The sequence below is a fragment of the Polypterus senegalus genome, chromosome 6 (assembly GCF_016835505.1).
Source record: "Polypterus senegalus isolate Bchr_013 chromosome 6, ASM1683550v1, whole genome shotgun sequence".
NCBI lineage: Eukaryota > Metazoa > Chordata > Cladistia > Polypteriformes > Polypteridae > Polypterus > Polypterus senegalus.
In genome coordinates, this window is record NC_053159.1 from 116,799,110 (window position 1) to 116,825,607 (window position 26,498).

Sequence of the window (26,498 nt, forward strand, 5' to 3'; positions counted from 1 at the left end):
CATCATGCCTGTGGCATCAACGTCAACCTGCCTTTGTCCCACTGAGGTGACTAAAGGAATTGCAGAAACAGAATCGCAGTTTTGGAGTCATTCCAGAGCAGGGAGTGGCACACAAGATTTTTATTACATATAACCTAAAAGAATGCCTGCCTCTCTCAGTGAAACTGACACATCATTGGGTGGGCAGCATCATGACCTTACAATCTGAATTGCTTTACACCCATTATAGCAAGAATATGTACAAGCACCCACTGCTAGAACAAGCAGTTCTGCATCTGCCAGTCCCAAGGCCACCCACATCATTGCCAGCTTGTGCACAAGTGGACACACACAGAGCAAAGTGACCACCTCTACTGACCCCAGCAGATAAGACAAGACAAGAAGTGTCAGGGTCACAGTTATCATCCCCTACTAGAATGACCACTGTGTCCATTATCAAAGCCTCCATGTGCACTGTTTTGTTAAATAGTGCAGAATAGTGTGCAAGTGACAAGATTTATATTTTTCAAGAAAATGATCTCATCTGTCCTCCTCTAAATGGTAATCTTCACACACGCACATGCACACTCGCTTTAGGTGTGAACCCTCTGTCGCAGACGTCAGAAGCTAAAAACAAATGCTGTTCTGCCAGGCTCTTGCTTTCTTTATACAGTAGACTTTCAAAGTTCCTGTGTTTTCAAATGTAGCGACAGGAAGCCATGCACCTCCACCCCCCATGCTGAACACCAGGTACAAAGTAAACTTCTTTTATTAGCACACTCATACATAGCCCCTCCTCCCCATATGTTTTTCATGCCACAGTCCTTTAATCCTGCACCATCTCCAGGTCTAGCATTACCAATGGTCATCTTTGAAACTCTTCTAGCTGAGTGAATGGGTGTGGGTGTCCAGAGTACATACATATTTATATGCCCTCATATCTGTAAGACCTTTAAACAATGTCCCTCTTCTTCCTGTTTCTCTTTTTTTCATTCTGTGGTGCAACAAAAACTGCCCATGTTTGCAGTCTGAGGATACCCAAACCCTCATTGTACCCTCGGTGCTGACACATCTGTCAGCCTCTAGCAGTATGCAGAGTTTGCTCAAAGACCTTTAAAGCAAATACAGACTAGTTCATACAGAGACTATGGGCACCAGCAAGTTCATTACCCTGTTTACCCATTTTTGCTTAAAAGAATGGCAGAGCATTAAATCTTCCTGTCTATCTCACTACAGCAAGCATGCAAAGGAGCATTGCAGCACAACATCAAGGTCGAAGATGTAGGAGGTGGGAGGATGTTGGGTGAATGGACAAATGAAGTGAAGCCATTTGACTGGTCTGTAACTCCTGGTGTACTATAACCCTCATGTCCCCTGGGCCTGTTCTGCGAATGTTAGACTGTGACCTTCGTGCAACAGCATCATCAGCAAACTCCTCACCAAACGTGTACATGCAATTCTATGCTTTATTTGAGCACAGCAAAATTGTCAGTGTTAAATTAACACTTAAAGGGTATATATATGGAAACATGATCACCATAAATACAAACATACACATAGAATTACTTTTTCACTATAAGAGTCGATTTAACACTGGCAATTTTGTCATGAGAATGCTGCTATGTTATGCTTTAATCTTGGCATGGCTTGGCAGTGCAGTGATTAGTGCTGTTAATCAAGGCACCAGTAGACTAACAGCTGTGTTGACTTTACATGTCCTCACCATGTCTCTGGTTTATCTGTTTTTTTCAGCCACATTCAAAAGACATGCATGTTAAGATAACCGGTGACACTAAACTGGCCCTCTATGTGTGAGTATTGCACTCTGGTCAGGGTTCATTCTTGCCATGCTCTTGGTGGTACAGGAATAGGCTTTATCTCCCATGACAACAAAACTGGTCAATTGCAGTAAACACGTGGACAGATGTTATGGCATACCTGAGTAGCACAGCCGCTCAGTAGGTATCAATGCCAGCTCCCAACTTTGTTAATTCCAGTATGGGTTGCCTTCTGTGTGGAGTCATTGGCCCAGTGCCTATCGTCTTTTTTCAAAGTCTTGAAACATGGAGTGGTTTCAGGTATCGGTGTTGTCACATCTTTATAGAATACTTAACACTTTAAATGGATGGGCTTCTGTCATGAGAGATTACACATTTAATCATAAACTCTAACTAATCTGCGGCGTTTTGCGAATCACATTATCGATTTCGACCATATAATTCCTGACCCTCCCAATACGTTTGGAACCGCTGCCAGCAGTGGCAACAATAGCGCAAGGGCAAGAAGACAGTATTGACGAGCCGTGCTTAGTCAATGATGCGACATTCTCACCAGGAACCGGGCGATAAATCCCAAGCCACTCGCTTTTCCTATTTTTAACAACCACTAGCTTTATGAATACCTTCAATAAGTTACAAAATAAACACGCGGTTGATTTTTAATGATTTTAAGCAACATAATTAAGTTTTAAAATTCGCACAACCCAATGTATTGTAAAAATCAAACAAATAAAATTTTACCCTGTTTTTTTGATAAGGCTAGTTTTGTTACATTTGCCAGTGTTTCTAGGGGTAAGGACACTTCCAGTCTTGCGCGGGTGCTGGAGCGCCTTTCCGGGATTTGACCACGTATCGTTTTTTTAAAACTTGTTGTATCTGCAGTATAGAAACACAATCAATATGTAATGCCTTGCAGTGTGAAAAATGGAGAGCAATGTTATCATCAATCGCTTCAGTTTTAAATAGATTATGTGATTTGTGCAAAAATCGTTAGCGCATATTGACATCAGGGACAGCAGTATGTATTATGCATCCGTTCAAGGCAAAGTTCCAGAAAGTTAGCCAATCAGCGAAATAGCAAAACACGATGTCGTGATGCTGCTTCCCACAATGATTTTCGCAGCATTGTCTATCTAACGCAATGCAAGACTATATATTGACAAAACACATGTGCATTGTTTTTAAAGAACACTATAGTGCCTATGTGTTTTTAGGTTCCTGCCAGTAAGCATGGGCTCACACTTCGGCCTCTCGTCTCCTACTGAGCTATAAACTTTTGCGATCACGGTTACTGCCGGATCTAGAATCGTCCTGGCACAAGAGGCCTTTTGAGAACTCACCCTCCGGTGAACTGGCGTCACGCCTGAAAGAAACACCTCCAGATTCCAAACCGATAAATCTTCAAAGAAAAAGATGCACTGAAATGCAAAACACCCAAACACTTCACCGACCAGTAGTTTGCGTGCGTTAGTTTTATTTGGCAGTTGAACCTCAATGGCGAGACAAAAGGAAAAAGAAAAGTACATCACAGGCTGTGAAATAAGCAAGTGGACAAAAGATAAGTTGAATAAAACGATCACATTTTCAAAAGTCAAAATATTTAGGTGTTACAAAGGAGCACCTGCAGCTGCACATTAAAAAAAATTGCAAACAATCGCAGCCTGCTACAGCAATAACTGTCACGTATTATAGACCAGACATATAGCCTATGTTATTGTATGTTGAAAGAGTCGTTTTAAAATTAGAAACTCGTTGGTTTTTCAAGTGTTATCTATTCATATTTATTTATGGAGTCTGTTACAGATCTAAATAAAAAGTTCTTTCTGGAACTTTCATATGGATGGCTCTATTGGAAACCAAAAATGGTTCCCCTATGGCTTCGCTCTGAAGAACCACTTTGGCGTGTTTATTTATATGCATGTTGATTGGGAAGCTTACAGGGGATAACAAAGCCATAAGAACAATCAGTCAATAATTAATAGAGCTTGTCACACACTTCTGGGGGACCCTTCAAAGCTCTACATAGGTATAATGTTCAACTATGTGGACGAGAGGGGTGCATTACTGTTAACCTTATCCTCCCCTTTGTCTACAGCTCTAAAGGGCAAAATTCAGATAACCTGTGATGGTGCCCCAGGCTCTGTAAGTCCTGTACCACTATACATTTAGTTCCAGTATTGAGGAGGGGGTCATTCCCACAGACCCGTTAATGGGGGAAGGACTGAGACCCAAAGTTAAGAGAGAGAAGTAATCAAAAGAAGCAATGAAGGTAATTATACCTTCCTTTTGTTTTGCCTTTTGTAATCTAAGTAATAAAATTAACAGGAGACTGTTGGGGTTGTACTGAAATCCTTGCACCCAAGTCCGAGTTATATGTTACCAAGTTGACCTCCAGGAAATCAATAGCTTATTTTTTCTAATCAACAGTCAACGAATTTGCCATCAAGCCATCAAACCCCAAAACCTGTGACTTAACCATCCATGCACCTGAATTACACAAAATTGCATTTTGCATTGTATCATTGGAGGCCAGATTCATTTCTGGCAGTAAGCATTTAAGGTCTGTGGTGTGTCCCAGAGTGGGTCAGCATCACATCCTGAGAGAGTTCCTAACTTGCACCTGATGCTTCTGGTAAAAGGTCACAACCCAGCTTTGGCACTAAACAGTTTGCAAAACTGGATATACAGACATAATGAAGGAGGGTTACATGTCAGCTTAGAAAGACTTCATCCTAACTCATATACTGTACACTTACAAAAGATGTCAGAAATCTTTTGCATCAGGCTTGATTATTTTTACCCTTTCTACTGTTAAATCAGAACACCACATTTATTTTAAAGCTTACCATTTGTGACTTGCAATAAGTGTGGCTGTTTAAGGCACATTAGGGATAGGCGATTTTCAAATCAATTAATTAATCTTTATTTTATCTAGCTTCATTATCAGCAAACATTTCACAAAGCAAACATGATTTCAGTATACTATAGAATGAGAAATCTTCAGATACTGTGACAGTGAGATTTGAAGCTTGAACCATAGTCGACGAGACTGTAAGGATGTTTTCCTTGTTTCCATGCATCCTTTTCAGTTCTTCTCTTTATTAGGAAATGGAAGTATTTCTCCCAGCTTTCAGAAATGGTGGGCTGTGCTACTAGGACTCAGCATAATAAGTGTTTTTACATTTTTCCACTTGAGGTCTGTGTCGTTGAAACTGCAGTGGGCAAAGCACTTAAATACTTTACAGTTCTGTATAGTGTAGCCGTGTACCATCAGTTCAGTTTATTATTTGTGGCAGTGCTTGAAGTGGGTTGGCACGTGCCAGTCATTTTTTCACAACTGTGTACTAGAAGTGCTTTTTAGTGTACTGGCTTGCATAGGAGCACCAAGACATGCACTCCATTCTAATGGCAGTGCATCTAGAAGCTTAAACCTCCAAGGGGGAACTGCAGGTACTGGCACGTATGTGTCTCCATTGCAGTCACCAATTTATGGTGCTTAAAATTAGCTGCATGATGGCATAAGCCGTAACAGCAGCATTTTAGTGAGTGGTATGTCATTTTACCTTGATACTGTATGCTTTAACTGTTTAACAAAGACAAGGAAGCTCCCTAAAGCCAATAAGAAAATAACAATTGGACATTATAAAGGATAAATCAGACAACAAGTTATCCAGTACAGGTGTATCAGCATAGCAGACAGGCAAACATGGATTTAGGTGGGTGGGATAGTGTTTCACTATTATGCCAGAGTTTAATGAAGAGGCAACAAAAGTGTTTGATTATAGTGTTGCATGCAATGCTATTTACCTTAACTTTCAGAAAGCCTTTGATCAGGTACACCATAACAGGCGTATAATGAAACTGTGTCATATACCTACTTTTTTAGCTATATAATCAAGAAGCATGATCACTAAAATGCTCAGATTTACATAATTATATGTATATATTTAAAAATTATTATATATAAAGGTCATGTGAAAAGACAGTTTCCCCTCAGGGATTAATAGAGTGTACCAGATACCAGATTTAAGGAAAATTTTGGTCTTTTTCCAGCCTCTCATAGTTAATCTTTTAATGTTTACCTAATACATTGTACAGTCAAGATTCTAAGGTTACTTTCAGCTACATCACTTGGTAACTTGTTCAATATTTCTACTGTCTGTCTTATCTTGTATTTGCCCAACATTTCAACCATTGAAATATTCTGCATTTCTATTAATGCAACTTTTGTGAAACTAAAAGGCACATATCAAAACCTGTTTATGGACACCATTTGTTGTATAAAACTAATCTGTTTCTGAATTTAATTCCTTGATCTGTTAATAAGTTCTTTACCTTGAAATCAAAATTTTGATTTCATACTGAAACATTTAGGGAAATGCTAACCATGGTTAAAAAAAAATAACTATTAAAAATAAACATGGTCAGGAGTCCTCCTTTTGGATTATTATCATTGCTCATACTACACTAACATTAAACTCTATTCATTTAAACTAGAAAGACATTACAGTGTCAATGTGATTTAATTTTATTAGGGGCAAAAACAAATAACACTAGTTTGCTTTCTGCGGGCCCTGTTAAAATTTCATCAAATATTGCTTAAGGATTCACAGTTTGCCTGGTTCAATCAAGGAGGTTTTGCTTCATGTTTCATAGATGCATAAATCTTTGGAATTTAAATTTTAAAAAGGGATAGAGACATTCCACATTCAGACTATTAATGAAATCCACTAAACAATTAGTATTGTTCCAGGGCCTTTTTTCAATATCATCAATATTTTATAGGAGATTCTTCCTTTTTAAGTCTATTTGATAGATCTTTGCTAATGCATTGCATATCTTCATTTTTTAACTGAAAAATATTGCTAGATTCATCTAATAAAACACTGCATATAAATGTGGTATCTGTGATTCAGCTTTTCTCTGCCAAATCATTAGGGATTCAGACTGCTTTGACATTGACTCAATTTTCTATGCTGGGCAAAGTAGCCATTCATAAAATTAAAATTATTTGAAACCGCTGCTGTATCGATACAATCTGTAGCACTAAAATAAATTGACCTGAATTTGATAAGTTTTACCTGCATTTTTATCACTCTTTAATTTAATATTGTTTTTTATCAGTATGCTGCTGCTGGAGTATGTGAATTTCCTCTTGGGATTATATCTGTCTATCTATCTATCTATCTATCTATCTATCTATCTATCTATCTATCTATCTATCTAAACACATTTTTATGCATGAGGCTAAGCACTCAAGTGCAATAAGTGAGGAATTACTTTCTTTAACTAAGCATACAGACCTCTGAAGGGTTTGTATGCTGTAAACCAGACTTCAGTCTGTATGCAAAATGGCTAGGTTTCTGTCTACTTCTCTAAATGAACACATACTCAGGGTGAAATTTTGATGATTTTGACCAATATTTACTTATAATGTACAGAGGATGCATTTCCCAGAGAGTGCAGTATGGAGCTCACTTGTCTTATAAAATATTTCAGGGACATTGATGGGCAGTATTGTGTGGTGATTATGGCATGGGACTGTTAACCACAAGGTTGGCAGTTCATTTTCTATCACTGCCTCAATCCACAACCCTGAACAAGTCATTTAATCTGTCGGTTTAGTCATTCAATCTGTAAAAAATATACACATTAACAGTTGCAATTTGCCCAGATTTTATATGTTACCTTAGGCAAAGGTTGTAGCCAAGTATAGAATAATAATAAAATGTGATACTTACACATCTTAACACTGGCATTTTACATGGCTTGAGATGTGATAAACATGCATATGCTAATTTCAACGCGTTAAACATTTAACATTATGCAAACACTTTGGACAGTCACACCTCTCGAATGTATTAAAATCTGACAGACTTGCTAGTTTATTAGGTTATTATAAAACCTCATATAAAAATCACATTATTGTGGTGAGGTCTCCTGTAGGTATGCCTGTAGTTGCCATTATTTTATCATGCAGAGTCTATTATTTTCATCAAGTATTTATTTATTTGGTAATGATTTTATATTTTTCATATGTGAATAAACTTACACTTTTAAATTGTTAAAATATCAATAATGTTTAAAATATAACATGTAAAAAAGTAAATTTTAATCCATCAAAACTTGAAATTTTAACACATTTCCCTTAAGGTGTTTGCAACCTAAATGGTATTTCTTAAGATTCATACATATAAGGCACTTAGTATAATCACATTATCAAATTACTGTTATACATTCAAATTTTTATTATTTAACCTGACTAATGTTATTTAGGGTCATGTGATAAACCAAATCCTGTAGCAATGCGCTCAATGCTTAACCTAACCCTGAATGGGGAGTTGATCAATATCAAATAATCAAAATACTAATATTAATATTACTATAGTCAATCATAATAATAGTAATAACAAGAACACGAATAGCAATACTACTACTACTACTACTACTAATAATAATAATAATATTCAATGATTCTGAAACAGTCCTCAGACCTTGTGACCCAGAAATGGATAAAACTGGGCTTACAAAGGATGGCTGGACAAACAATACTAATACTACTACTAATACTAATACTAATGATATTACCTGCTTAGATTCTTCACATGCACGTACGTTTCAACTTGAGTAGATGCTCAAATGACAGCCCTTGCACTGTCCATATTGTCTGTGTGAATATCTTAAAGTTGTCACACACTCTGACCTGGGTTCTGCCCATAAACTTAAATTTTTGATGTTTTCTCATTCTCTCCTTCTGTTTGTGCAGGAGACTTCAAAATTCTGCTCATTTTTTTGTCAGAAGCCAAGTCTAAATGGGAGCCTAGTTTAGTGTTGTGCCCTCTCATTACCTTTCCATTTTCATGTCTACTTATTAACAGGAACTTCGGCTCATTTTAATAAAGGGTGGGGTGCTTTTTGTTTTTTCTTTTTTAATAATGCTGGTATATCCTGCTGTCATTATCTTAGCATTTGTTGTTATGGTAAGTTGTATTGTTCTTGCTGTTTGGCTTATTTTCTGTTAGCAAAAAGGTGATTTTGGTACTGTAGGTCTAGTAGTTTGCTCTATTTAGCACATATTCCATTTAATAATCTATTAGTTAATTCTTGGTAAAGATAAGTTACTTGAGTTAAAATAATTGATTATTGGAACTCTTTTTTTAATTCTTAAATATTGTTTATAAGAAATGTTTAATTCTGTTAATTAAAATTAAGAACTTATTTCTAGAGAGATGTATGTTTTCATGGTACTAAATGAAGAATACTTCAATTAATTGATAATTGGGGTCTCCTTTATGGAATGTAATGCTTCTGCTCATTTAATTACTTTGGATAATCCTGAATTTCTCAGTAGTTAGGTTTTAGAATTGGCAAATGCAGTTCTAAACTTCTTTGTGTTTTCTAGGTTTATTTAACTTGCTTACACTGCCTTTAGCCTGTTTATTACTAAAGAACCTTTAAAATGTGAACTGGTCTAATTTGTTCTGCTCATTAACCTACTGTTAATTAAGTCAATGTATTACAAGATTATGTTATCACTAAGGTTAAATAGTCAGGGTCAGGATTCTGGTTAAAGGCTTCCTTTTCTGTGATTTAGGGACCATTGCCACTGACACCTATAATCTTTGGTAAACCAAACCTTTATACGCTGGGGAGTTTCCATATCAATATCTTATGTATAATTATATGTAAAATGTAATTTAAATGAGTGGTCATTATGTTTAATTTATGCTATTTAAAATGCACCACTTATTCAAGGTGTTGTTTTCAGATCTTATTAATTCTAACACTAGGTTGTGGAGACATAGCATTTCCTTGAGTCAAGACCTAAATTCTGAATTGGATGTCTTATAGTGGACCGGTGTAGAGCTGCCAATCAACCTAAAGGCTATGTCACATTACACAACGTCTTCAGCAATTTTTAGTTGTAGCCTTTATTTACATAATCAGTGAAGCAGAGGCAGTTGGCAGCATCTGGTTCTTGCTCCAATAAAATCAAATAAGTTTGATTTTATCTTTAGTTGTAGGGGCAGACTCTGTGTGTATGAAATCTGACAAACATTGAATATTCATCCAGACATACAATGCATAAAATGTGGCAACAGATGAATAAGGAACATGGGTGTTTTGGATCTTGCAAGCATAAGAAAAACGTATCTGTCTGACGTATCTTGTTTTACGCACCATGACAGAACGGAGAGGGAAGAAAAAGACCAAAATTGCAGCTTAATACATTGTACTTGTTAACCCTTTGTACAGCACGGGCTCTAATGGGTAGAGCGCTATTGGGTTCCACAAAAAGGGGCGAGTATGACTATATTGAATGTTTGCCATGTGGTTGGTAAAGTAAACATGTCCAGTGATTTTCAGTCATTTAAATTCACATGGTGTGGAGGTCAGATAAGCAACTGTGTTTAGCAAATCTGAAATTCCCCACACATAGAAGCTGTGTAATTTGACATTGACATTACATGTATGACATGATTACCAAAATTTAAGACAACTAAGAAATATGTGTTATAATTAGTATATGTCTAACAGACATCACCAAGTATGTATTTAAACACCAGTGAACAGATATCATGCTCTTCTGTGATGTGCTAAGGAACCAAAAAATCACTTAACAGGAGAAGGTGCACTTCTGCAGCTGACATCCACAAGTGAGCAAACTAGAGAGTGGGGTGGAGAGCTACTCAGATGTTTAACCAATACACAACAAAGCCAACTAAAAACTCGCTTAATTCAGAACGGGAATCATTCAAAAGTACTACTATTACCTTTCTTAACCCTTATGTTTTCATTAGTGCCTCAGTCAAAGTATGATTTTTTTAACCTGACCTCTGAACCACAGATTAACAATTGCCATGGAGTAAAAACAAGCAGTTCATTGTTCACTTGTGTTTTAAAAAACCCTCTCATAATGCTCTCCTTACAAAAGTCAGAACTATGCAGATTTTGAATAACAGCTCTTAAATAATACACAAAGAAGGGTGGGGTCTCTGGTAGGTGGGGACACATTCAGGATTACAAATGTTAGAGCGGGGCTTCATACACCCCACCCTTCACTGTAGTTGCTGCATATGGCATCAGCGTAAGCTCAATGTGGCTTTCACCGTGAAAGACCATATAGTAATGTCATACACATTACAGTACGTTAAGGTAGGAGAGCCTTGCCTGTCCAGGTTTGGGATGCCCTTTTAAATTGCTCTAAGGCATCAGGTATGACCTAATTTACATTCATCATTTAAAATCACTGGTGGCATTACCTGTCTGCAGCAAGCCGGCATCACTGTCATTCACTTCGAAATGCTGTTGGATGTCAAGCAGAACACCTGAGAAATAAAAAAGAAAAAGCTGAGTTGAAAAAAGTACTCCCATAAACAGTATATCCATCCATTCATAGTCTATCCAATTTATATAATTCAGAGTTGCAGGGAGCTGGTGTCTATTCTGGAATCACTGGGCACAAGACATAAACCACCAGGCCATCACAGGGTTCATTCACACAAATAGGTAAAATTTAGAGCTGAGAATTAATTTAACTGGTAAATCTTTGGAATGACAACTAAGGACCTAGGCAAAACACACACATACACTCTGAACAGACAGAGCTCAGCTAAAGCTGGGATTTGAACCCTCAGCTCCGGATCTTTGCCACACCAGCTCTGTCTGCTAGTAAACTAAGCAGACTTCGGCTCCATGCCAGTTTCTTGCAAAGCACTTAAGAAGACGTGGGAGTTCATTTAACTCCTAATATCAAACCAACACAGTGACACGGAAGCTCTGAACTGTGAAGTAAAAATAATTACAGCAGAATTTTGTCATAGAGAAATTATCTTTCACAGAACATTAGGCAGTTTCACGTACTCTGCTATAATTATTTTCATAGTGCAGAGCATCTGTATGATGCATTAAGACCCTGGATAGCGCAACTGGTTTGTGTGATTGACATAAGATTATTTAACGGAAGTTTAATTTAAAAGTTCCAAGAGAGAAAAAAAATCTAAGCTCAGAGTGTTGGTTTACAACAGAGGATCAGTTGAACTTGACAGGAGAGCTTAGCAAAAAAAAAAAAAAAAAGAAAGACTCAAATCAAGCTTCATGCATGAGTTTTAGCAAGACATAAAGCTGATCCCAGTGTGGGAGATTAAAAGAGAAAAGCCAAGCTCAATGTCAGATTAATAAAGCAGCAGAGATGAGCCACTGTGACAGATTAAACCTGAAATAAAGAAGAACTTCATGTGTGAGAGAGGGACAGAGGAAAGACTAGTGTCAATGTTATGGTCACCTTCTGTTAGTCACCTTCTTCTTTTAAGTATGATGAAAAACTCAAAGACTGGAATAATAATGTCTTTCAAGGAGCTGGATAGATCCATCAGTACTTTATCAGGGGCACCCAAATGATTTGGAAAACTAGTTAAAACAAAATAAAGGCAGTGGGTAGAAACAGATCTTCAGGCACTGGGCCTCTAGGAGAAGAATTGTCAGAACACAGGCTCTGTCAAGTATCTCTAATTAAAAATTTCCACCCAGCACTTCAAAGTCAGCAGAAGTGGTTGTTCTGCCTCACTGTCCAGAAATGCACATATAATTACAGTGGACTGCTGGGCCACAAACGGCTCCCACTGGGCAGAGAGCTTAATGCAGCGGCACTTTTCTGTACTCGTTCCTCAGCGGTGCTTATTACAGAGTTGCCTCTCGTAATCATTCCATAGCAGGACTAGTTGTAGGATGTGTTGTCAGTGTCCATTTTGATGTAGTTAAATATTTCTTCCATACGAGGGTGTGCTCAGGTTTTGAAAGGGTGTGGGTCATTACAGGTTGTTCATTATCTACTGGGTCAAGGTATTACATTAGGCTAACTGTTGTTGGAAGTGCACAGTTTGGCAAAGCAACCAAAACAAGGGTGCACGCTATGTTACAAGTGGTGCCAATTATTTATGCAATTGACTAAAAACCGATGGCATATTTGAGTAAAAAGTCATGTTACAGATCAACTGGGTTTTCCTGCTGAGAAGAGATGTCTATGCCAGATGGTGAAATGCCTCACTTCTGACAGATCTTATCTATACCAGGTGGACATGAAGATTCAAAAAGGCAATTAAGCTCCCCACCCCCACTACAAAGCAATTAATAATTTATATCACTGAACCTAGTGGAAACCTTAATCATAACGTGACGTCAAACAAGGTGGAGCATGCGTCAGTTCTACCAATAATCATAATGGCCACTGTGTTTTAGGAATTAGCTAAAGGAATGACATCCAAATGATAGTTTTTCACAGGTGGCATCTGACAATAACCAAAATGCTTCTTATATTTTTCTCTGTTTTAGAACAAACAGATTCAGAACTTGTGTGTAAAACAAGTTCTCCATCTGTGCAACTGAAATTTTAAAATTGTAAGAATATCAGACCTCAGGCCGATTTTAAAGAACAATGTTCATATTATATAGCACCTATCAATAGTGAACACAATACCACTGCACAAGGTTATAGTACAGATATGTTCTACATTTAGAATATAGGTAGGTAGGTAAAATGATTCACTCAGTGTTGCAAGATGAGGCAGGGCTAGCAATTGAACTGGAATCCTTGTGATCACTAGTCAATTTTCTTATCAACCCAGCCACACCAAAGAAGTCAACTGAAAGTACATTTCACAAAGTGTTCTATAAAAATCCATCCATCCATTATCCAACCTGCTATATCCTAACTACAGTGTCACGGGGGTCTGCTGAAGCCAATCCCAGCCAACACAGGGAGCAAGGCAGGAAACAAACCCCGGGCAGGGCGCAAGCTCACTGCAGGGCACACACACACACACACACAAACCAAACACTAGGGACAATTTAGAATCTCCAATGCACCAAACCAGCATGGGAGGAAACCGGAGTACCCAGAGGAAACCCACACAGACACGGGGAGAACATGCAAACTCCATGCAGAGAAGGCCCGGGAAGCGAACCTGGGTCTCCTAACTGCGAGGCAGCAGCGCTACCCACAACGCCCCCGTACCGCCCTTTTTAAAAATCAAATGGATTACAATAAATTATGATATCATTTAGTATGATTGCGTTTGTTTATAATACAATATTTGGTATCGAGCAAAATGCCAGATTAAAATTGAGAATAGGCTGTATTATATGAATCCCACAAGGCCACCAGGAGATTACAAATATTTAACAAAAATTCCCCAGGTACCAGCTTTTCTAGAAAGATAGTAAGGGTTCCAAGGAGTAGCTAAAAACTAAAATCAGTAGACTTTTCATACTGGTATTCTACATCAGGGCTAAATAAACCAGTCAGTGACATCAGTGGAGAAATGGACTTCACAAAATGGCAGGATTTTGCTTTGTCCACCCCTCAGTTATTTTTGTTTAGTTTATTTTGGTTCTGCTTTTGGATGTCCATTTAAGGTCACATATATGTTCTGTACAGAATATAGTTTCTTGTTTCATTACTGAAATACTTATATTTCAGATAAACCTTGGTTTACTTGAGATATTATGATAGTGTAACTCTTTCATGGCCTAATAGGTAGCAGTTTTGTCACTCTGAAGGCTTCATGTCTTTGAATGATGAATCCTGGGTGTGCCAAATAGATAATTATATGGTCATGGATGTGCGCTACACATCAAAGCTGGTCTTATTTACACATAAACATCAGGTTTTTATTGCAGAATGGGAAAAGGGTCCCAATGGGCTGAGCTTTTCGAGCTGTCGCCAGATTATTAGACTGGTAAGCCTTCTCTAAAGAGACTATAATAACAGTAACTATGTCAAAATGACTGTGAAGTGCCACACCTCTAACTTACCTCAAAACAGGACAATCATGGAGATAAACGTGACATATTTAGTTACTAAAACCTAAGAGAATGTGAAAGCTTGACTCTGGATATAAGAATTTCAGGACAAATTTACAAGAAAAAGACTCATATGCAGTACACAGAACATGAAAAGTTTCATCTATTCATTTCAGCTACGTTCCTGTACGGACATCTAGGATTTTCTCTAGTCGTCAAACCATTTCAATTGGGCACGTCTTGAGAAAGTATATTTCATATAAGCAGGACTTTATTATCAGAAGCAGCCACCTCTCTGGAACCCCATCTATGAAAGCCTCCTTTATCACAAAAATGTGGACTTTCCTTATATATACCTTAGGTTTACCTGTCATAATATACTTGACTTCTCATGTATTTATCTATAATTCCTTTGTGGATTCAAAGTGCAATTCTCTTCTCTGAGTTGGAAACCATAATCAAAATATATTAGATTTCTCTTGTATTTAGTTAAGATTCCATTATCATAATACGCTGGTTTACTGTCACAGTTAACTACAATCACTTTATAATGATATAGTAGGATTCTCTTCTATTAAGCCAAAGTTACTACATTAAGAACATATTGTTTTGTATTTAGTTAGAATTGCATTAGTAGCAAATATTTCTTGTATTTTCTTGAAGTTTCTTTATCATGATATAGTGGTTTTCTATTTTATTTAACTGGAATAACTTTGTCAGCATATACCTGACCTGTGTTATGTTGGTCCAGACATCCTTTACCATAGTATAGTGGACTTTTCTTTTGTTTATTCACAGTTACTATATAAAGATATAATGATTGCCTTTTGACTTTAATTGGATTTCCTTTTTCACATTATAGTTTGAAATTGTTTCAATAAAATATATTGTGCTTCTTCTGTATTAAGCTGTATTTTTTTATCACAATATAATAACACTTTTATTTTAGTGGCATTCCATTATTGTTTTTTTAGTGGACTAGTTTTTCATTTATCTGGGATCACTTAATTATGATTTAATAGCTAGAGACCCCTTAGGAAAATGTTTTGAGCTGCAGAGCTCCTGTCCCTGACTTTTGCACTTTAAACACTAGAGTCGTCTACCGACTGTGTCTCCCTTCAGTTATATTTGGTACACGGGAGCCGCCTAATTGTAGAGTAACTTTTTCAGATACAAGCCTTTGTGAAGTTAAAGCTAGCCAGCTCATCCAAACTCCTCATTAAGTGTGGTAAGTGCTCATGCTACACATATCTGCTTGCTAGGTAAATGGTCTATACAGGGATGACTTGAGGATGGCAAAAATTCACCTACAGTATCTGCCTGCACACCTTCATGAAGAGAGGTGAGAAAAAAACTAAAGCAATGGGGAAGGGCTGCACAGAGTGGCTTCTGTTGGGTGCCTTTTTTGTGAACGCCATATACCAATCTCCTTTAGCTTGGTGGAGTTAGAATTGTGGTTGAGGCCCGGGAAGGAGACACCACATGAATGCCTTCTTGTGGTTTTAAAAGGGCTGTGTGGGTTTCCTGTTGCCTCCCTACTCCCTGTTAACAAGTAGGCTGCTGCTTCTAAATGCTCTTCTCTCAGGGTTGGAATTGCCTAGGCAGCTTAGTGTTGCCATTATGAGATGACAAATTCCTAGTGGATCAGTCCAAGAACCACTGTGGGAGAGAATGGGTAAATGACAAGGCATGGTTAAGCAACAACTGGAATAGTAGATACAGTGTGTGACGCTCTTCACAAGCAACTGGCACATACTCCCAGAAGCCACATGACTTTGTGGCAAGGAATTCTCTGTGTGATACTGTATGTTTGCAGGAAAGTTAAAATATTTGATATGAAAGAGAACTAGTATGTGGGAAGTTAGTTCTGCTGTCTTTGGCTCAATCCTGGAATGCAAGTTCATGTGTTCTCTCAAGGTCCATGTTGGCTTTAGGAAGAAGCTTTAATTTCCTCCCATCATCCCCTTGTGTAGGTTGACTGAAGGCTCTTTCTTACTCACATGGTAGTTGCATGTGTACATATTAAACTAATGATAAACATTCCTCTACTAAGAATGAGTCATGTTTATAGACTGAATGGTCATGTCAAGACGTCCACATTTTTTGTTTAATCATCTATAAGTTCATTTCATGTGGAAAGTGCACCCCACTGAATTGTTTGAAACACTTTACAGTATGTAAAGGATGGTTATGTACACATATTACAGGCTAAAGACAAAAGCCCATTGCTCTGCCTCATAGAACTGAAAGTCACTGGACAGATGCTCAACAGCAGAATTACCAGATAGCTAGAAGTCAATGCCATTGCTAGCCATTTCCGAAAAGATTCCCAATAAATACTGCAAACTCTTTCCACCACTGTCACCAAATATTCAGGATGCACTTTTTCAGGATCTTAGTGAAGTCCCTTTTTACCTTGAAACCATTGTACTTACATTTTCAGACTAAAATTAAGAGATAAATCTAAGCTGTATTACAACAGGTTATAGGGTAAGTTACTGAAAAGGCAGCCAGATGCCTAATTTGACCCTCATCACTCTGATCCTATACTGTTCAGTTATCATTGGATAACAATTAGAGCACACAACACCTGCAGTTCGATATTACTGGAAACACACTATCCATAAATGAGGAAATCCCAAGGGTGCCCACAGATCTAACAGAAACAAGTTAACCCTGGGGCGTGGCTATCCTGGCTTCTGCAACCCTAATGGACAGACGGAAGAGTAGGGATTTCCAGCTCCATACACTCCTGGGATTAACGTGCAAAAAGGGCAGCCAGGGTCTCCTCCTAACACAGGCAAGCTGTTCATGCAATTTTGTCCAAATTAGCAGGAATGCAGCCAAGACTAATCTGAGATTTGGCCATGATGTCTAATTACTGCTCATCTTAGCCACGCTGTTATTAACAAGCAGCTGATCCTGCAGCCCTGCATTGTATTTATATAGCTGACCATTCTCTGGATAATTAGTCGAAGTATCCAAATGTTAGCTGCACAACCTGACTTACTTGGAAGTTCAGGTAGTATCACACATATGCCCATTATCCCTACAAATTAACCTTAGTATGACCTAGAAGACTTCTGAGGATTTTAATAAGATCACTGAACAGCACACAGAACACCGCTGCACAGCACTGACAAGAAAGCCCCACATCACCTGAAAGACTAAGGCACAGCATCCAGAGGGCTGCTGCACATCACCGGGCCTGGCACCATAGGTGAAGCAGTGGAGCAAAAGGAAGTGTCACCCTCAAGTGAATTTTCCCAATCAGTATTGGAAGAAAAGATTTCTGAATACTTTTACTTGCATTTGTCCTAAAATAGTTGTATTTTATCAGTAATTCATAATAGAAGACGTTAGATACAACTACTGTATATTACATTTTGTTTGAGCAAAAGTTATTAATAGCATAATAAAATATCAATTAAACAAAAAAAATCTGATTGATTTTATAATACCAAATTTTAGTGGTGAGTGTTTCACTTGGGTAGTTGCAAAGAATCCATTTTAACCTAAAAATTATGGCCCTGGCAATAAGGCTGTATAATACACACTGTATATACATGTGAACTTCTGACACCCACACAACAGATTTTTTCTTGGTTCCAACTTCCAACCCTGCACATCACCAAGAACACCATTGTGTAGCTTGTAGAAGATCTTTTAATGACATACAGAGCATCACTGGATAGCACTTAGAGGAACGCTCCACCTCAGATTGAAGGCTGATGTATAGCACCCAAACATCATCCACAAGATCACTGCACATCACCTGAAAAACTACTGTGAAGCCCCCAAAAGACATCACAGAGTAAAAGTGTATTATATTGTGGTAAAAACAAAAACCCAGGACATTGAATAATAGCACCCAAAAGACTGGTCTGTTGCACATGGGGTCTGATGTACAACCTTTACAGCTTGCAATGCAACAGCCAGGCCACAGCTACAAAGCACATGAAAAGACTACTGCACAGCATTTAAGAGACTACTCTATAGCACCCAAAAGACTGCATCTAGAATGTTAGCTGCACAGGACTTGAAAGACAGCTCTACTATACTCAGAAGACCATAGAACAACAATGAAAAGATTTACAACACAGTATTTAAATAACTATTGCACAGCAGAAAGGCAACAGATCCACAGCTCTCAGAAAACCACTCCATTGCACTCATAAGACCTACAAACTGCTATCCAACATCTAGAACATTCTTGCACATCGCTCAAACTATTCCATACCACACAGAAGTGTCCCAAAAAAGCACCAAGAAGACCACATAGGATAGTACTCAGAAAACAGCTCCACAGCATAAACAAGATTGCTGCATAGCATAAGAATGGTCACTGCCCTGCATGTGGAAGATTGCTTAATAGCCAGATACTGCATCCTGAATTCCTACTAGCATTATGATGCCAGCCACTTTGCCCACACTTTGACATTTTTCTGCAACAAAACCTTTGCCTCCCCCATACATTTCTAGGTGGCACTTGATTTCCCGCTTACATCTAGGACATATCACAATGATGATGTGGTCATGGGCTCCCTTTTGGCCAAGTCAAAGCTTCCTCTTCCTGGCTACCGCTTGCACCACATGCTGCAGAACTGCACTACTCGATTGTCAGTATAGCTGACTATGATTGTTGTCAAGTAAGCCTCTGGGAGGTGGAGAAACTACACAATGAACCTTGAGTTGTCCTGCATACTGCTGTGGTTTAGGAAGCACATGGTTGGATGTGGAGGACGCGCCTCACATGGGACGGGTTGGCTAAAAACAGATCCCACAGACTATTTTGAGGGCAGTGATTATAGTGAGGCTGCGCACTAACTGCATGTTTAAGTCCGCTTGCAATTCAACAAATTGGAAACACATTTTTTGGGGGTTTCTGCTCACTGCTGTAGGACATGGGGGGCCTTGCATTTTAAATGCCTTTATTTGTGAGTTGGCGGTCCTAGTCAAGTAGGGGCTGCTGTTACTGGCAATGACCCTTTCATCTCACAGTGAACGATGGCAGCCAAGACAGGCTGAGTGAAGTGATTCTGCATTGATGGCTAGCTGTTTCAGACTGTGCACTACACTTAAGTGATTATTATTTTATTTTAGCACCTTTTGTAAAATTCATCCACACTACTTTTGTTTTAATAGCTAATCCGTTTCATGGTCAAAGGAAGCCAGTACCCATTCCGGCATCATCAGTAGTAGCAAGGGGAACCATATCTGGATAAGGTGGCAATCTATCACAGAGTCTTCTGTCAGAATTGTTTATAGGAGCAAACAATAATACAACATAATAAAACAGTTATGACAGTCATATTCCTATTAATATTTTTGGCTTGTGAGCACATCAGGACGGTTATGGTCCTGCTGCAGGCTGTCAACTAATATTGTATTTTTTTTAAACTCTTCTGGTTATATTTTGAACTTTGTAGGTGGAGTTTGTTGGTAAAGGAACTTCTATAGTATCATATTTTAATGCCCCCATATGAAAATAAAAAGTCAGAGAAACACTTTTCAAAAGAGGTTAAACACCAGATGAAGTGTGCAACACCATATAGGCAGCCCTCAGCAGCCGGTGAACACAAAAGCTAATGGCCAACAGTTCTGCTGTTGGTCTATGCAAGATGATTGCTAGCCCATGGCCCTTTGACCTTACAATTCATCACTGAAGAGGGCTGCAGAATAATGCGTATCCAGCAAGCAGGAGGCCCCTGCCATTTTCAGCTCAGTAGCTATTACAAAAACGAAGGTGTGAATATAACTCTCAAAGATAAAAAAAAAGGTTTGGTGGTAAATAGATAGCAAAATCTCTCAAAACAGGCACTCTCTACCAAGAAGTAGATACTGATACCCCTCTGAATTCAGGGGTTCTTAAGGTTCTTCCTATGATGAAGTAGTGACTATCCTTCCATTTGTGATACCTTTAGGCTCCTTGTAAAAGTTTATTAGTAGATCTATTGGTCCTGGGGGCAAATGACACATCCCTATGGCAACTTGGGGTGAAATTTAAAAACAGCCCTCCATCTCCACAATCCAAAAATCCCAAACACAAATAACTGCATTACTCCTGACTGACACCAGGAGGTACAAGCATTCTATGAAGTATGTAGATCACATCCTATCTCATTGAAGACATACCTATAAGTGCAGTTAGGCTGATAACCTGTGCCTGCTTTACACCTCTGCAAGCTACTGAATGGTATGCCAAAAACATCTGAATAGTAAACTTTAACTATATCATGTGTGCCCTTTCTAAACTTTTAATTGTCATCGTAAATTTGCAGAACTGCCAGTGCCATGACAAAATGCAAAAAGGTCCAACATGGTCCAAGAGGTGTACAGAAGCTGGTGGCCATCAAATCTGGTCAATGTACAAACTCCTTGAGTCTCAGTGTGGAAACAGACAAATAAACTGAGAAGAAGCACTTGTTCACTACACATTGTGTCTGCTATGTGTTCTGTACTTTTGCTTGTTTCACAGTACTCACTACCGTACTTACTAAAGCTCTTTGAGGCTGGAGAGCAAAATCCTAGCTGACATGAGTTGGAGGAATAAGCAACTCTAGAAACACATCAGACTGACCCTTAGGGAGACCTCAGACTACACCATCCTATTTGAACATTTGCTATCTTATGTAAGGAAAAATAAATAAGAGTTGGCATCTGTGTATGTTAGGGAGATCTTTGAGGGGCTGATGTACATATCTTCTGCAGGGTGATGTTTTTTTTTGCTTGGAAAATAATGTGTAGGTTGCGTTTGCTTCTAAATTCAAATGTGCGCAACACACACCCCCGCCTACAAAAGGAAGGTTGCTGAGTGATAACTGCCTAGACAGAGCCATACACGCACCACATGTGCTTTTTCAGATGATAGCTAAAAGCTCAGCATTCTCAGCTCACACATTCTGCCACATACAGAAGGACTTAATTTGCTTTCGGTGACTTATTTCCCTTGGATTAAACCACTACTCCTGGGAAAGAAAAAGAAAAGCTTTTGAAGTGCAGATGCCAAGAAAACACATCTCTGCTCAGAAACACACAGCACTTTGACCGAAATCTGACCTGAGACCCTGTACTAACACACGACCAGCACCATGTCTCATGTCACCAACCCACTATGGGCCACATCCCCTACTTAAGTTTACTTTGGTTCACCCTGTGAACTCCACTTCATTTTCAATGTATAGTGTTTCAATATTATGAGCTTAGTACCCTGACCCGACTCTGCTCTGAAAATCAAGTCTACTCATTAATAATGGTTACAGTCATACCCTGAATTGCCCTAACACTGGTGTGAACTTATTCCAAACTGATAATGCTGAAAATTTCAATCACTATGATCAAAACCTCTGGATCAGAGGCACAACACTAATTACTCCCAAAAAAACTCCTTCTACTGAATATTTACTGTATTAGTAACAGGTGTTCACAAATATTTTGGGTAAAAAAAATTATGTGCGGACTTCACATTTTTTGGTTTATATTCATCCTTATGGTCCTAGATAATTGCTATATTTTACCCACTGAAAAGGATTCTTTTCAGGACAAACTAGAGAAAATTAAAGGAATTTATAATTAGTAATGTCAATTTGGTAATTATTACAAAATGGTGAGAATGTGCCCTCTTTACCCCAGAAGAAATAGCATCTATTATCTAAATCCTAATCTTTATAATGAATTAACCACATTTATACTGTAATAAGACTAAATAGTTTTAAAGCACAGACCTATTCGGTATGACCTTTTCCTCTACCAACACCATGGTACCCTAACTCAGACCTAGGCCTGGAGTGACCCCAATACTTAGACTCTTGTGCCTTGAATAGCAAAGTGGGTTCTGAAAAGAAAGTCAAGTGCCTAATGGTAGACTTCCCTGTCTAATATTATTGTTGTGTTTGTCACACAATCACAGTGACATGTCTTGTGTACATATCACTTAAAACTCCAGGAGAGCACCTGTGGGCTCTTCACAAAAGGTGGTTTCAACTTTTAGGTGACATTCCTTGACTCATTCTGTTCTTACTCAAATAAACCAATCGAAAGAGAAAGCATTGGGAATGTAGTCAGACCAGGTCCTCAAGAATGCATTCAGTAGGGAAGGGCAGATCTGAGAAAACTGGTGGGTAGGTAGATAGATAGATAGTTAGATAAGAAAGACATATAAGAAAGACACTGTACATTAGATGTTATATTTTCTGTGTGCCTCAATAATCTTACACTATTCAAGCAGCATTAGACACAAAGCAAAATCATCAGTAGATGGGATGTCAGTCCATCACCCTCACACACAGACCCACGTGCACTCACACCGGACCTAATAGGAGTCTCCCACACTCTTAAAACTAAAGATACCAAAATGGTTCTTTCGACCCATAGGTGAATCATTTTTGGCTCCAAAAAGACCCACCTACTGAAGGTTCCAGAAACAACCTTTTTTTATTTATATCAGTAACAGACTTCATAAAGTAAATTATCCATGAACTGATATAGGAACAGATTTGTGAAACACCAATAGGTTATAAATATAAAAGGACTCTCTTTGCATACATATAGTAAAACTGGCCACGTTTAGGTTTTGCTGTGGTGGGCTGGCCCCTGCCCAGGGTTTGTTTCCTTCCTTGCGCCCTGTGTTGGCTGGGATTGGCTCCGGCAGACCCCTGTGACCCTGTAGTTAGGATATAGCGGGATGGATAATGGATGGATGGATGGTTTAGGTTTTGTTAACCTGTTGGTTTCCTGCTGGATAGCCTACCATACATGAAAGATTTCTGATTTCTTCTTCATATTAGGACGTTTTTTAAAGCACAAAGAATCAATTTAATGTGCAAAGATCCCTTCTCAGAATAAAGTGATGCTTTGTCAAGGAATAGTTCAACGAGGAAGTACACAATCCAGTAAAATACCATAAAATGCCATTAAAGAACCACTATTTTTAAGAGTGCACTATTCATTGTCAATACGGGTAGTGACAAGATTGCATCAAAAGCAGAATGCTGTCCACAGAATATGGGCACTATAATATTTACAGCTTTTATTGTCCACATAACTTTACCGGGAGACTGGGCTGTCTTTCCCGAATCCTTGCTGGTTCCTCATCTGACTTTATTTAGCCTTAGTTCTGTTCGTAAACGAAGCAGTGTAAGGTAAAGACTGTCGGTTTTGCCGCGCGCTAGCGCACGCGCATTCTTGACTCATCCTCTAGCGCTAATGCCGACTAAGACGAAATGACAATCGGTAAAACAACAAAAACTGCAAAATAATTTGGCTGCCGCAGACACTCTCGCGAGAAGCACACTTTTCCTGAAGTCGTGGTTTTGTCTTCCTTCAAAAATAAAGGAAGAGCCATTGGTGAGGGAAGAGGTGCAGAGAATGGGGAGGGAGTAATTGCGTCTTTATAGACCCTCAGACGCATATTACGGAGAACTGTCTGGATCAAGGGGTCGCCCAAAAAGAGGTCTGTGTGTCCGAGTGTGTAGTTGTTTCTGTATCCATGGTCGTTGCCACCGTAAAAATAATGATAAACATGAGAGAGGCAGGGTGACCCGGAATGAGCTAAGGTGAAGAGTAGTAGTTACACTAGCAAATAAGACAAATGCACACAGACGCACTGACAATCGTTTATCTGCTATATTAATTTGATCAATTCCAATAGCAGCGCTCTGCAATCTCCAGATGAATAACCCGAACCCCCGCTTATGCAATACAGTGTTGGTGACCACGGCGATTCGAGTATGCAGAAGTCTCCGGCTTTTGATTTATTGTGGTTTGGCACTCACGTTTAAAAACACATAAGATCTTACTGAACCTTGTCAGTTTAGCTGGAGCCACGAGGTTGCCGAATTCTTCGTTGCTGTCAGTCATATGGTGTGTTGCACGTGCCACAGGACTACCACTGAAGACATGCCATTCGTTGCTATGGCAGAAATCGCAAGTTTATATGATGCTAATAAAAAAAGTAAATGATTAGCCGCAATTTGTTTCTATGGAAACTAACGCCGTATGATCCTAGGAGCAAAAAAGCAGTTCCTGGCACAATGGATGCTCAGATCTTTCGTAGATTTGGTCAGAAGAAAAATTTCATGGTTTCCGTTTCGTTCAGTTCTCTTTTGAAAAAAAAAAAAACAGAAGCAGTTCCTGTCGGGGATGCGTGGAGAGACACGCCGTGGTGGGGGAGGAGGCGTTGCGGCTTACAGTGCGTACACCTCAACATGCGGCAGTTCTATGGATGCGACCGCTTCGTCCTACGAAACACAATTTGTTTGTCAATTACTAGGCTGATACATTTCACTTGCGTAAAAACGGATGCAACTAACAAATTCGCAAGGCACCTAGTAACGAACACCCCAAGAAGCGTAGAGTACCTGTATTCTTTGCCTCGGTGTGCACACCCCTGCCCACTTATTGCATCGGTTTCCCCTCTAGAAATAACGGACTCTTTCCTTCTCTAGGATAAGCTGGAATCCTCCATTTAAGGGTGCAGTTGCGGTGCAGAGTGGTAATCATTGCTTGGCGTCACTATTCCCACAGTTCAGTTGCGGTCCCATAATATATGATCGAATAAGACATCTCTAGGGTCCGGGCGCAGCTCTGATGGAAATATGCTGTGCCTCGATTGTTCTCTAATAACAAATATATATATATATATATATATATATCACAGACACACTATGCTTTACAGTACGTCATATTGGGTTGATGATGAATTTAACGTGTTATAAAAAGTCAACAAATAATACTGCGTTCGTTTTCATTATTGAACCTAAAGTATTTCCGAAGAGCTTCCTTTTTGGGGCATCGTGCATTATTGTCAATGTACAGGTGTCAGTCTCACGTTACTTTTTTATTCATCTGAATGCCCGTCTTTCTGTATTATCCAGTCTCTGAATATGAAAGAATGCGGGTATTTGCACTTAGCTGTCGTACTAGATTACTGAATATAAGTAGCCCACTGCACCGGTGTTTCTTTTTCGGAATGCACTGCAGATCTCACCCTGCAGGTGTCTGCACGTCAGATGTCAAGGAGGAAAAAGAAGTCATCGTGTCCATCGTGCTTTTATTTTTAACTTGGGAAGTCGATCCTTCCTCTTTTAGCCTCCGCAGCACAGCACTGATTCTCTCTGTATTGATCTCTTGAAGCCTGTCCCCAGTCGAGGTACAGAGTCGCCGGAGTCCGGCCCTCTTGTAGGCACGGCAGTGCGTTGCTCTTCCCCTACCTGCCAGAGCCCACCCCCATCTCAACTGGCCGTCTCTTACCTGCCACGGTGTATCTGTCCATGTAGTTGAGGACGTTGCCAAAACTGAGTATTCCCGCCGCCGCCGCCGGAGTCCTGCAGCCCAGAAGAGCTGCCCTGAACTTATGTCCCGGTTTGCAAGGATGCAGGTCCGGACTCGATTTCATTCCTGGGCTCATTGTCCCAGACAGCGTGTGTACCTCGTCCGAGCTGCTGCAGCCCTCAATCTCACAGCCATCGCTATCCACGCACATGCTGCACACCGGCTAGACCAGAAGACAGTTGCCAAGGAACAGAAGGAACAATGAACCGAGAATCGAGTTGCGCGCAGGAACAATTCAGATTTTAGGAGGGCGCGCCAAGGAATCTCCAGGCTAATCTCATGGCTGTTGGTCTTCGTTCGTTCGCTCGGTTTGTGCCTTTCCTCAAGCTTCACTCAATGCTGTCAGCTCGAAGGAGGCGTGGTCTAAGTACAGAATGCCTCTCCTCTCTTTCTCTATCCCTGCGGCGTCTACTGGAATGAGGGGCGGGGTGTATTTTTTGTGCTGGGGGGCTAAACGGAGGGTACAAAACAAACTCAACGCACGCAATAACATATAATTGGAGGTTGTCTGCTTACTGAAGGTGAGAAGATGAAATATGGGGACGATGTCTTCACCTGCCCACGGAGAATGAAATGGGAGCCAATCAGCAGAAAGAGGCTTTAATCGCG

At 39.3% G+C, this 26,498-nt stretch overlaps 1 protein-coding gene across 1 annotated transcript in view; it reads right to left on the reverse strand.

Moving 5' to 3' along the window:
- Window positions 1-26,260, reverse strand: part of LOC120531458 (protein spinster homolog 2-like) — a 64,291-nt gene extending 38,031 nt beyond the window's left edge. The window contains exons 1-2 of the mRNA XM_039756891.1: window positions 25,809-26,260; window positions 11,021-11,086 (exon numbers count right to left, since the gene is read on the reverse strand). Coding sequence (XP_039612825.1) covers window positions 11,021-11,086; window positions 25,809-26,040 — 298 coding nt within the window. The 5' untranslated portion in view covers window positions 26,041-26,260. The remainder of the gene's footprint in view (window positions 1-11,020; window positions 11,087-25,808) is intronic.
- Between the last annotated feature and the right edge of the window lie 238 nt (window positions 26,261-26,498).